The sequence below is a fragment of the Stylophora pistillata genome, chromosome 1, assembly GCF_964205215.1.
Source record: "Stylophora pistillata chromosome 1, jaStyPist1.2, whole genome shotgun sequence".
NCBI classification, from domain to species: domain Eukaryota; kingdom Metazoa; phylum Cnidaria; class Anthozoa; order Scleractinia; family Pocilloporidae; genus Stylophora; species Stylophora pistillata.
In genome coordinates this window covers 46,153,001-46,165,501 of record NC_142519.1, presented here as the reverse complement: position 1 = coordinate 46,165,501, position 12,501 = coordinate 46,153,001, and the positions used below count along the sequence as shown (strand labels likewise).

Below are 12,501 nucleotides of genomic sequence, written 5' to 3'. Positions count from 1 at the left end.
ATTCAAAGTGGCGTCTAGAGGAGGATACGGACATGGCGGTAAACGCATCAACCCAGGGCGGAAACGAAAGGTTGAAGACAGAGGGGGAGACAGGAGAGCGTGACTGAGAAACCATAAGCGTATTTATGTGGAAAAAAAGACATTTAAGTTGTGCCTGCAGGCAAAATTTGAAGCAGGTTATGAGTCTTTCAGTGACAGCGATTTTACCTATAGCGAATTAAAATAATGCTAGATATCACATGCATTTGTAGCATTTACAAGACAGATGTTTATTCTACCGCACATTATAATTGGAATACAGGCAAGCCTCGGGCGAACTCTTCGGCTTTCATAAATCGCTAGCGTTCATAATTATAGGCAGATGACGACTGCTCGTTCGAATCCTGAATAAAGGGAATACACAAACTATTTCATACGCTTTTTGGACATTCAAGCCACAAAAGAAGTGAATGTATACAACTTTATATGCATGTATTCAACTTGATAAGCATACCCTGTTTCTGCAAGGTTTATTGCTTGTTCCACGTATACATTCACCTGTACACAGCACGTTTCTCCCTTTGCACAGCCACCCACGAGAACTTTCTTTGCGCTTCGTCGTACAAGCGCTTTTACATTTACAAAAGATCACCGAAGGTTCCTCAGTAAAAGAAATTCACTTCCGTGAGCATTTGCTTTGGATAAACTTGATTTAAATGCAAAATATATGCAGAATTCTTCAACTCACCGATATTTCCATAATGGCGGTCGAGCATGACAAGTCTCGGAGAGAATGTATGCTACTGCGCATGTCAAACCGTGAGTGTCCCTTTAAGAGTGAAGTAGACAGAGAATACGTCACGGCAGTAAAATGCCGCCTCATAAACCTATTCTTTTTATTGTTTTTCTCGTTCTTGACTTAGTGTAATTCGTATGTTAAGAATGAAAAAGCTCCCGCGATCCTTTCTCTGGGACAGCGTGTAACAACGAAAACCCATGCTCACTACACAGTTTGAACAAAAGAACGAAACTTGAAGTCGATAAATTGTAATTTCCCCGGTTACATTCATTTAATCTTCAAAATAGAGTAACAGCAAACCATGTCTGATCTAAAAACAAAATAAGGCTTTTTAAGGCCTATTTAAATTCTTGAAAGGATGAAATAATCCATTTCTCAGTTTTCATTTGTATACAACATACTTGAATAACTAACCTTGTGATCAGATAATCTCTGGTATCATTCCGCACGGTTCCAGTAACAGAAAACAGATCCGAGCGACAGACACGAAGAAGCCCTAGCTAGAGATACCTGCTTTGGAGTTGTTAAAACGATTTTTTCCAGTTAAACCTAGCGTGAGATTAGCTTCAATTAACTTCCTGTTAACTTTTAGGCCAATTGTTGTCGGGAGTTCTTTCTGTTTACCTTTTATGGTACCATTTTGTTGAAAGAGAAGTCAATGCAAAGTATTTAATAGATATGAGTAAAATTTAAATATTCGACTTTTACAGACTACCTCAGCGTTTAAACTCCGTCATTATGGCTAGTTTTGCTGAAAAGAGGCTGCAAGGAGGAAAATTTCTTCATTTTTAAACTTATTACCGTTGCTAATTTAAAGGTACCCACCGTAATCAACTTTTACAAAGTTTTTTTGAAATTTCAAGGCCATCTCACTTAATAATTAACACAACAACAGTACCATAACACTGTATGATTAAACAAAACTACAAGAATATCTAAATAGCTTCGTAACGAAGTAGAATAGAAATTTGCTTTCTGCAAGTTGTTAGGGGCATTTTGTGTTCATTAGGGGATGTTTTGGTATGTCTCTTAAGTGTTAAGTTATTTTAATAACGATACACTGGTGTTGCGTAATTGAGTGTTTGTCCTTCGGGTCTTTGAAAGCCTCAACACAGACAGTTAAATTTAACATGGACGAACTTCCAGCATCTCGCTCCGCGGACGTAACAGGAGATGTTGTATAAGAGTGGATCCATCTCGTTTCATCTGTTAATCAAGCAATCAGATTGCTATTCCAAAGTTTGTCAGCTCTTTAATAACAAACTTAATGTGATCTAATCTAGGCTAGCCAGTTTTTGCTCAAAGTTTTTCTGAAAGTAACGATGCTAAAGTTGAGAAAATTGCGAAGAAGGCTCGTCGTGAGAACGATTCATCAGTGCGAGCGGAAGGGAAATCAACAGCAACTTGATCCTGAGTTACAAGTTCTCCTTAAGTTAAGAATGACGCTTCTAACACCCTGAAATTGTAGTTCCTTTGAGAGAGCAAAACGCAGCCTGGAAGAAGTTACTGGTATCGAAAAGAATAAAGGCCATGAAGCGGGCTGATGTGAGCGAGTTAATTTGGCTTTCGGTCAAAGAATATTTACCAGACGAACTTGCGCCAAATTCTAATGACGAAAAGTGTTTCGAGCAGAGAGGAGAGCGGAGAGGAAGCAACGAGCCAGTTTTTCTTGAACACCACCTAGTTACCAGTCTGGCACTTTAATTGATCTCTCCAAGTTCCTCCAATTCGTCAGCAGGTTAGCGCCGAGTGTATAGAGATTTCGGAAACTTTAGCAGGTTAGGTCCCTGTCTCAAGATGAGTATCATATTTATTTCTTTTTCGGTTTGGATCTTTAAACGCATCTTTACTAGCTTCGTTTTTGGATTCGGGTATATGGCGTTCGCCGCACAAGCGACATTCCAGTATTTAAGCCACAGCAGAATTTTTACTTCACAACACTTTATTCAGACTATTCATTAAATGGCCTCCTAGGTCTTCAACGAACATAGACAATCATAGCCTCAGCGCTTCCGACGTCAGCTTGAGAAATGAAAATAAAAGATATTCACAAGTAAATAAAACATAGTAAACTATTCCTTGAGATTTCAATAAATAAACGATTGCCAAAATACCTAATTCACTTTTAGAGATAGAGGGAGAAGAAGACAAATAAAAAGCTGAGGATAAAAGTAATCTTTCCTGAATGACCTACATTTTATCCTTTCAATTTCCAATTGAGATTTTGCCTCAGAATATCACATTTGCAATGAATTTAAGTCAGACACCCAGAAGAAAAAAGAGTTAAAAAGGTGTCCTAAATTATCACTGTTGAGCCCCCGATTTATGGAGAAATAAAAGACACTGAAGAAATAAAAGAAGAGAGAGAATATAGAAGACACTGGAGAAATAAAGACACTGGAGGAATAAAAGAAACTGAGAAATAAGACACGTGTTTCATGTTATTGTATAGATATGATTTGTATCCTGATCACTCTTGTAATTTAGCTGTAAGCTACAAAAAGAGTAATTAAACTGATTATTATTATTATTATTATTATTATTATTACTATTATTATTATAACCCGAGGGAGAGTCGACTGGATTAGGTTAAGCTACGATTATTACACAAAAACAAAATGAAAATAGTTATTCCATGCTGTTTTAATTCAAACAATAAAAGAATAACAAATAAACCATTCGATAAGTTCTGCCCAGAAGTTCCCTTGTTATTTCCCTGTTTTTATAACAAACAAACAAACAAACAAACAAAACAATAACGGGTGTTTTTTTTTTTCTGGGAATCTTAAAGTAATTTCTACCTTGGGAATCATTCCATGTGATTTTGTGAGTTTTCTTGCTGTAGAGTATTCCTGGAACAGCATAAAGGTTCTCCCAGTTACAGTAAGGTCCAGTGATCACCATCCACCCAGCGTCTTTATTACATCCCCCGTAGTTGGCAGTTATTTCAAAGTTGCGTGTCCCGTGATGGCCACTAATACGAAAGGGAAAAATGTTCACCGCGTTCTTAAGATCCCTCCACGGTGACTGAAGTAGATTATGTTGTGAAAACCAGTCAATGTTAGTTGTCCCTCTGGCATTGAACTTCATAAACATAACCTCTGCTCCATTCGCGTAAAGTACTACACGAACCTAAAGTCACACAAGAAAATTGTCTGTCATCTTCATATTAATGCATCCGTACATGCGTATAGAATTGGAAGAATCGTTCCTCAAATTCCCATGTCCTTCCCTAACATTTCATCGATTCTTTGTATGTCACATGATATGACTATGTAAACTCGAGGAAGCAAAGTTTTGAACTAGAAGTTATTGTATCGGCTTGGTTCTGGTATAATTCTTCTTTGGCCACTACTACCCTTGGTTCTAATCATCCTCAGAGCATTTAAAGTTTCCAGGGTGAAGAAGAAACCTCGGCCTAATACATTGGTTTCTTCCTAAATTTCCTTTTCCAGGTCATTCCTAAGATTTCCTAACCCTCTGTTATATATGAGGGCCTCATGTTAGATAACTCCTTTGGTTAATGAGCGTCCCTCCTTAAATAAAGTTTATTGATTGATTGATTGATGTATTTGATTTATTTGGCCTAACCCTCTGTGATGTAAATATTTTACGGACTTACTTCTTGAGGGTTAAAAGTTTGCCAACTTTGAACGAGACGGTTTTTGTAGTGACCTAGGTAGGTTGCAGTGGTATCTAAAGCAGCGGTAATATTTTCTGATAATGTGTCGGAGGAACTCCATAACGCTTTACCAGTCGGTAAAGAAGAAATGCCTCCAACGTATTTGAAAATCATCGTCCAGCCTTGAAAAAAAAAAAAAAAAAAAAAGAAAAAATCTCAGAAATAGTCCAGGGTCGTGAAATTACTCGTTTCTTCTGCAAAGCTTTGGAAACAGTTTTCCAATTGACTGCATTTCTGTCGCTAAAGAACAAGAGATAAATCAATAAGACCTGGACCGGACCTTCATTTTAAATTTTAAGTCCAAGGGCCTTCCTAAATAATTGTGTTGTCACCTCTAAAAGAACTTCTTATATGGAAACTACTGTAGTCAGTTAAAGTTTTGGCCAGTGTATTATATTACCAAAACGATCTCGTTTACCTGGACCGTTCAGTTAGTCTTTCAATGTATGCTGACGACCACCAACTCTGTTATGCGCATAGTAACAAAAATTTCCTTATGGAGAGGATCAAGTATGATGGGGAAAAAAGTTCGGCATGGTACAAAGAGAACCATTTGGTTGGCATCTTGAACAAATATCAAGCCATGATTATCGGAAGTGAACATAAGCCGTCTCAGCTGACGTGAGACATAAATGGCCATCTCATTAACATCCCTGAGGGACTTAAATTATTAGGTTTCACTGTAGACAAAGATCTGCATTTCTCAGAACCTATTTTAACCATTTGTAAAAAAAGCAAGTAGGTTGATTGGTGTTTTAATAAGGCTCAGGAAACTGATCCCTACCGAAGCCAAACTTCAGATATACAAGACAGCGATTTTACCCCAGCTTACATACTGCAGCCCAGTCTGGCATTTTTGTAAGGCGTCGGATAGAAAGAAACTGGAACGCGTGAACGAAAGAGGCCTCGGCGGTTTTCTGTAATTGGAATTTGTCTCATAACAAGTCATTAAAACGCGCTAATCTTACTTCCTTATATAATAAGCGTCATCAAGATATAGCAATATTCATGTTCAAGGTCAAGCATAAGTTACTCCCTAAGAATATACTGGACTTATTCAGCGAAACGCCATCTAATTACCATTTGAGAAATTCTGATTTATATATCCCACGATTCAACAGTGTCAGGCATGAGAAACATTCACTGACGTTCTTTGGACCACGACTCTGGTCCAAACTTAGCCCAAGAGACCGTGTGACAGACATTAACGGCCTTTATGGCCAATATTAGGAAAAGATCTCGCTAGCTTGGTGGAGAACGACTTTTGCAACGGAAACTGTCCCACATACACTTCCTAATATAGATTTCAGAGCCGAATGAACATTAAAGATCTTATTAAATAAGTCTTAGTTTGACTGTAGCTTAAGGAGTTTGTATTTCGAATTCTAGATATGTTCCTAATCATTGTATATTATTATATATAATTTACTTTCAGCCGAAAGATTTTATCATTGCAAATTAAGATTATCGTACTTTTTAGGTAGGATGGTGTCCCCGATTAGTAGCCTATTATAGGCTAGCTAGAAGTTTGTAAATTCTAAAGATTATTGTACTTTTTAGGTAGGATGGTGTCCCCGATTAGTAAGCCTATTACAGGCTAGCTAGAAGTTTGACACTGAAATAAAGTTATTATTATTATTATTATTATTATTATTATTATAGTATGGTTTATGGTCAATATCTTTCCATTGTGGTGGCCATGAAATATTTAAGATTCATTTTTTTTTTGTACGACGAACGGTTTAAATTTGCCAATTTCTACACCCAACGACTGAATTTTTACGCCGAGCAATTAACTCACTGAGACCCTCATTCGTTTTGACGTACCACCTCCGTCACTTGTCTGATCGCAGTACACTGGGAATGGGTCTGATCCATGACTGGAGATTTTGTACACTCCGGTTTGCTTTGGGGCTTGAGAACAGTTCTGAGGCAGAGCGACTGGAAAAATGAAGAGTACAAAAGATAGAAAGGCTACTTACACACGATGAAGTGATCTTTAGGTATTTCTGCTGTCCTAATCTAATCCCTGTTGATGAGTGCTCTCACTAAGAAATGAAGAGTGCCTTTTGTAGGGGTCGAAATGTAAATCTATCAAATTCGAATACTATTGAGTGAAACTTTTGAATATGATCACGATAGGATGGTGCGAATGACTTTTCAAATTGATAAAAAAAATTACTTGCTAAGAAGTGGAAAGGAAAATTTTGGTTATACACAAGTAAAATATTTTTGAAAACAAGCAGTCAAATATTTTAGAGAATTTCGAAAATTTCTCAGGCAGAAAAACGAGAACACCAAGAAGCATAAAGATGCGGGAATATTGGCCTTACTTGATAAAAAAAACTTGGAATACCTTGTTCAACATTCTCTCCCCCTAATCCTTGTGGACTGACACAACGGTATCCTTTTGAAGTAAAGCCAGCTTGACAAGTTGAATTACTCTGGCATGGGCTGCTTTCACAAGGATTCTTTGATGAAAAAAAGAAAAAGAATCAGTACTTTTACTTCTTTATGTGCTAAGATCACACAGGGTTCTTAAGGGATTATTCTCTTTACTCTCGTTTTTTTTTAATTATCATCACTATAATTTTGAGAGGTCATCAGATTCATTATTTCGAGAAAGCATTAAACCTCCCGAAGATTCACCTGGTCTCTAACATCTGGGAAATTAATTTACGCCGTGAGCAAGGTCTGTTGTACGCCGCCCCGCGTTTTACACATCTTAATGATTTGTTTTCCTCCAAACTTGTACCCGATGGATACTTCAATATCGCCTAACTAGGAGAGTTCTAGTAATCAGGCAAAAACATGACTACCTTTTCGTTCTGGTTTATTCTCTGTGTAACTTAGTTAGTTATAGATATTATATATACAAGGCTAAAAAGATTAACAAAAATTATCGAAATGTTAAAACCAAACGTTTTCGGCTGTTTGCCATCATCAGGGTTGAAAGTGTTGAGCGTCTGTACATACATATATATCTTATGTGATTCCCGATGGGAAAAGTTTGGAGACATAAGAAATGACTTGTTTGTTCAAACTGGGGCGGAATTGTTGGATCATCAGCCCCTCGACGATCCTACGCTTAGTTAATTATGTCACATGAGGTTTCAACGGAAGAAACTTTGATTGTGTTTGGTTGAAAGACTTACCTCAATTCCTCGGTAGCTGTAGCCATTTCTGATAATGAAATTTTCGCTGGAGGTTTGTAGATGTGTGCTGTTATTCAGTTCACATAAAGGAGTGTCACTCAGAACTGGTCCGTAGTTGTAAGACACACAGTCGGGGTCCTCAAAGCATATCAGTTCGCAGCTTTCTTTATTCGCTACTTGTATGGTTTTAATCATGTGATTACGTAAATACTTGTCTATGTTGTCTGGCTTAAATAGAATGACTCTGCACTCATCTGAAACAACCAATCATTCACCGTAACGAATCAACATTTTAGAAAACTATTTTTCATCCAGCGGAGCTCCAACTTGGTAATTACCTCGTATTGCCTGAACAAAGTTCTTCAGTTCCTCAATACCAAACAACTTATTTAGTGTAAGAAATTAACCAAAATCGCGTTGGCGTAAAAGAGATCAGGGTTTCTTTGATGCTATGTTTACTTCTTGTAAATATGTTTACTTTTTGGAGGGTCAGAAGATTGAAATAGTGATGTTTGATTAATTTTATTACAATAGCGATTTCTTGTAAAGAGGAGAGTCTCCCTTACCCAAAATCGGAGACAGGGAGTCAGATGTCATTCACCTGAAAATTTTTACAGGTATCTCAGACAAATATTAAAAACACAACCCAATTTTTTTCAATATCTCAAAAACCGAAATTTTATTATTTTCCAAAAAAAAAAATACCGTTTATCATTTAGGCGAAAACTTTCTCTTAAGCTCCATGTGAATGTTATTTCAAACATTCCAGTTAAATAAAGAAAAAAAATTTTAATAGTAGATTTCTCTTTTCTCCCAGATTGGAAAAGGAATTACTTCAGTATGTTACTTAGTTCTTGGTTACTTTTGCCTTAATTACTCGTTAAAATAAAGCTGTTCTGTTTTGTTGGTGACGAGAATCCATTATGTATTTCGCTACAGGTGTCTTGCTAATGGCTGTTTCGTTTATGAAAACATAATTCGTTAAGGTAATTTTTGACTTCGGTTTAGTCTTAAATACCCGCAAATAACGGTTCTCTTCGAGGCTGGGAAATGAGTTTGTAAATGCTACTGCGGGAATTAACTGAGTTGGTACCCAAAGTTAGCTTGAAAATGTTTCCTTTTCATCCGTTTAAACGAAGATGACGCACGATAATTACACGTACACGTCAGGCTAAGAACCTCTAAAATGTTCTCATAAGTACCTTTCTTAGGTTACATCTGCAGAGTTGTGTTTTCACTCGAAAATTATACGGTAGCTCGACGTATCTCATTTGTTTTTACAAGGCTTTCCTTCTGTGCTATAGGGCGCCTAGTGAAAGTATTCTTGTTAAATGGCAGATAAAAACTCGTCTTTTATTAATGAGCGAATGATGTCATACACCAAGGCCCCACAGTTCTCTTACGATATACTATCCTACCACTGTAAAAGGTAAAAGAGAAATTAAAATGTCCGGATGTGCTTCCCGCTAATTTCCTTGGCACCGCACCTTTTCCTTTCTTCAACAGGTTACGAAATAGATATATAAAAGAATAAATAGTGGCCAATTCAAACAAGCCAAAACAAAGGATCAAGTTTAGTTCCATCGGAGAATTGAAAAGCCGCCATCTGTAGCTTTGCAACAAATATTAAAAACAAAACAACATTGAGACCATAGCTCTATTTTCTGTAGGCAATCGCGCCCTCTTTTATGTTAGTAATGAAAGAATCAACTCCTGAATTTTCATTTTGTCACAGGGCATACTTGAATAACTAACTTTGTGACCAGATATCATCATTTAACACAGCTCTAGTAACAGAAAACACATCGAAGCGACAGACATAGCTCAAAGTCGTATAGACACTTGCTTAAGAGCTGTTCAAATGAATATATCCCAGTTATACTTAGCTTTGCAACCTTTTGCTAACCTCCCGGTTTGCTCAATGGATAGAGCGCTGGACTGTTGTGCGGGATGTCGAGGGTTCGAGCCCCGGCCGGACCAACACTCAAGGTCTTATAATAATTGAGAAGAATATGCTGCCTTTCTATAATATCAAGAAACGGTTAGATATTCTAGTCTTCTCGGTTAGGGACGAATAAATGGAGGTCCCGTCTCCTACAGGGTTAGGGGAAGGAGACGTTAATTTCCCACGCACGAGATTACTGTGTGATGGATGTCCTCCCCTGGGGTGGGATGGATGGGTTACTGAGCCCGCAGTGATTGGCGGAAAAGCTGTTGCGGTTGTCGGCAAATCTTGTAAATAAATAAATAAATAAATGAATAAAGCTTAAGATTACCTTCAATGAATTAACTTCGGTCCTCATTGATTGACAAGACAATGGCCGAACATCATTCCAGCCATTTAATCGGGTCTTGAATTATTTTAGGCCTGTAGAGGCCACATTTGCGAAACGTTTTTCGTTCATTCTGGAGGAAATCCAGTTTTTATTTTCAATTTGAAGTTACCTTAAAGTATCATCTTGGTGGTTAAGAAATTGCCTCTTGATTGCAATCGATGTAGATGTGGAATGTTTAGACTTTTAAGAACCTGTCCACCTGAAAACCATGCAGACGAGTCTACACGACCCTCCACTAAATTCGTTCAAACTTGGCTCACTTGTTGCCCACAATGAACCTACAATCTAGACCAAACGGTTTATCCTGATACTGATTGTTTAGGGAGCTATACTAGCTTAAGTTTTTGTCAAAAAATGAGCAAAAATCCGTGCAAAAAATGCAGTGAATTAGTGATGTGGTTGTTTCTTCAAAATCTCAAGCCAAAAAAAATATTTTGCTAAGTGAAAGTAGAAGCCTAGATCTTTATCTACAAACATAAAATTATATGGTTGTCTGTTTTTAAATTTGTGAGCCATCAATCAAACTTTACAATTTTCACCATTTTGCGAAATAACGGAAAATACCACCAGAATAGCGGGAAAAAGCAAAGAAGCGGCCATGTTTTGATTCATTTCAATGGTTTTCCCAGCTTGAACAATTGTTTATCTAAGCAATTACAAAAATAAAAGTGTGTGATGTTTGCATCTTTAATGAAGAAATTTCCCTTGAAATACAGCAATCCGGCGTGCCTGGGAGGGTCACGTGACACGTGCCAGAATATCGTAATACACAGTCCGTTTATTTTTAGGTTCCCATAATGCAAGGAAAACTTCGAGAGACCCTTAGAAGTATTTCGAAAAACCATTTTCATGTTTTCCAGTTTTATCTCATCTAAAAATCATATGGGAAGCCCGGCCGCTTTTATTTTATTATTTTTTATTGCACCGCAACTTCTAGGCCTTTCTAAGTAAGAAAAGTTCTTATTTGTTTGCAGTAAAAACTTTTTACTGTAAAAAGTAATGATCAAGTATATCGAAAAGGCAAATCCAAAATAGTTTTACTATTTTTATTTTCCGACGGCATTAATTTGGTAAAGCGCTGAGAGAATTCCTTGACACGCACAGACACCGACATTTCCCACGCTTTCCATCCATAACCATACCAGCAGACATTTCGTAAAGATTTTAAATGTGTTTGTTCTTTTAAGCAATATTCTAAGAAGAATGTAACCTTTTTACTCGAAACAAGAGCGCTAGATCTATTTTTACTGTTAAGGATTGTTCTAGCAGCACAAAAGAGCACTTGTATGGTTGTTTCAAGGCTTCCCGGGAGACAGTAACTTATGTTTCTGATGTTTTGCCTGGGATGGGATTGGATGGCGGCCAAGTAAAGTTTGTAAATATCCTGAACATCAGAGCAAACAGAAACTGTACAGAGGGATATCCAGTGAGATGTCGAGAAAATATACTTACACTTCGGTGTGCTTTGCGTGACTGAACAAGTAACTCATTGTAATAATGCTGTGTTGGAATACCGGCTACTTTTTGAAATGAACACAGCATTTGCTTAGTCTTGTCATGCTTCCGAGTTAAAATAGTATGATTATTTTGGTTTTTTGGAGATATGTAGGAAATGTTTATCTAATTACAGCGAGACTGTGCGCTGCTCCTAGGAGACAACTCGTGATACACAGGTAAAATACTATGAAATATTAGGGCTTTTCTAAACCGGTAGTCATCCCAATAAATTCAGTTTTAGGCTTTTATGCAACGATAAGGCAAGATATCATATACAGTTTTCCTTTTGATAAGTCCTGGCAGCGAGTGTCAGTCGAATATATTACTGTATACTATACTCTATTTGCAAGTGGGGTGAGGAAATGGAAAATCATGAAATCCTGAATTGTTTTCAGAACCGGTAACTATGAAATGAATTATTTACAAGCGCAATGAACCGAAATAAATTGTATGCAACCCCTCAAATAAATTTTTTGCTACTGCAAAAAAGAAAATAATAAGTTGTTTGCATGCAAAATAATTTTTGTCTCCCCCTCCTCCCTTTAGAGAAGTAATGGTCTGTCAGGGTACAAGTGAGTATTTTAACAGCTGCACCTACAACATTAAATTGATTACGTAAGCGTAAGACCAGCTAAATAAATATAAAACGATTAAAAATTATGTGAACATCGACAGTGCAGAAGCGCGCAAAGCATTATGGATGTACTTTTTGGGAAAGATAGGTTGGAATAAAAGAGGACTTATTTCCGTCAAACTATCAGCTAACTCTGTGAACATGCTTTAAGCTACAGAATCACGAACTCTCGCATGCGGGGTTTTCTGGAAGGGGGTTTCTTTAGTCTGGTCCTTCAACCCATGCCTTTTTGTGCAGAGGTTCCCCCTTTTCATTAAAAAATGCCTGCGGTGTGGTAAGGCTGGATTGGAGGTGACATTAGGGAGAGGCGCATGGGCAGCGAACCTGAAAATAGCGTTTTTGTTCTAGACTTTGGAAAGGGTTTGGGATGAATCAGATGTAAAGAAATAGATATAATATTTCCCAACCCAAACAAATGA

General features: G+C 37.3%; 1 protein-coding gene across 1 annotated transcript; it reads right to left on the bottom strand.

Annotated features, from left to right (window-relative positions):
- Positions 1-861: 861 nt before the first annotated feature.
- Positions 862-12,226, bottom strand: LOC111330328 (uncharacterized). The gene is made up of 6 exons (XM_088759559.1): positions 7,616-12,226; positions 6,817-6,931; positions 6,288-6,401; positions 4,401-4,582; positions 3,580-3,910; positions 862-2,800 (listed from the first exon to the last, which is right to left on the bottom strand). The coding sequence occupies exons 1-6, from the start codon at positions 7,808-7,810 to the stop codon at positions 2,757-2,759; spliced, it is 981 nt and encodes a 326-aa protein (XP_088615685.1). The 5' UTR covers positions 7,811-12,226; the 3' UTR covers positions 862-2,756.
- Between the last annotated feature and the right edge of the window lie 275 nt (positions 12,227-12,501).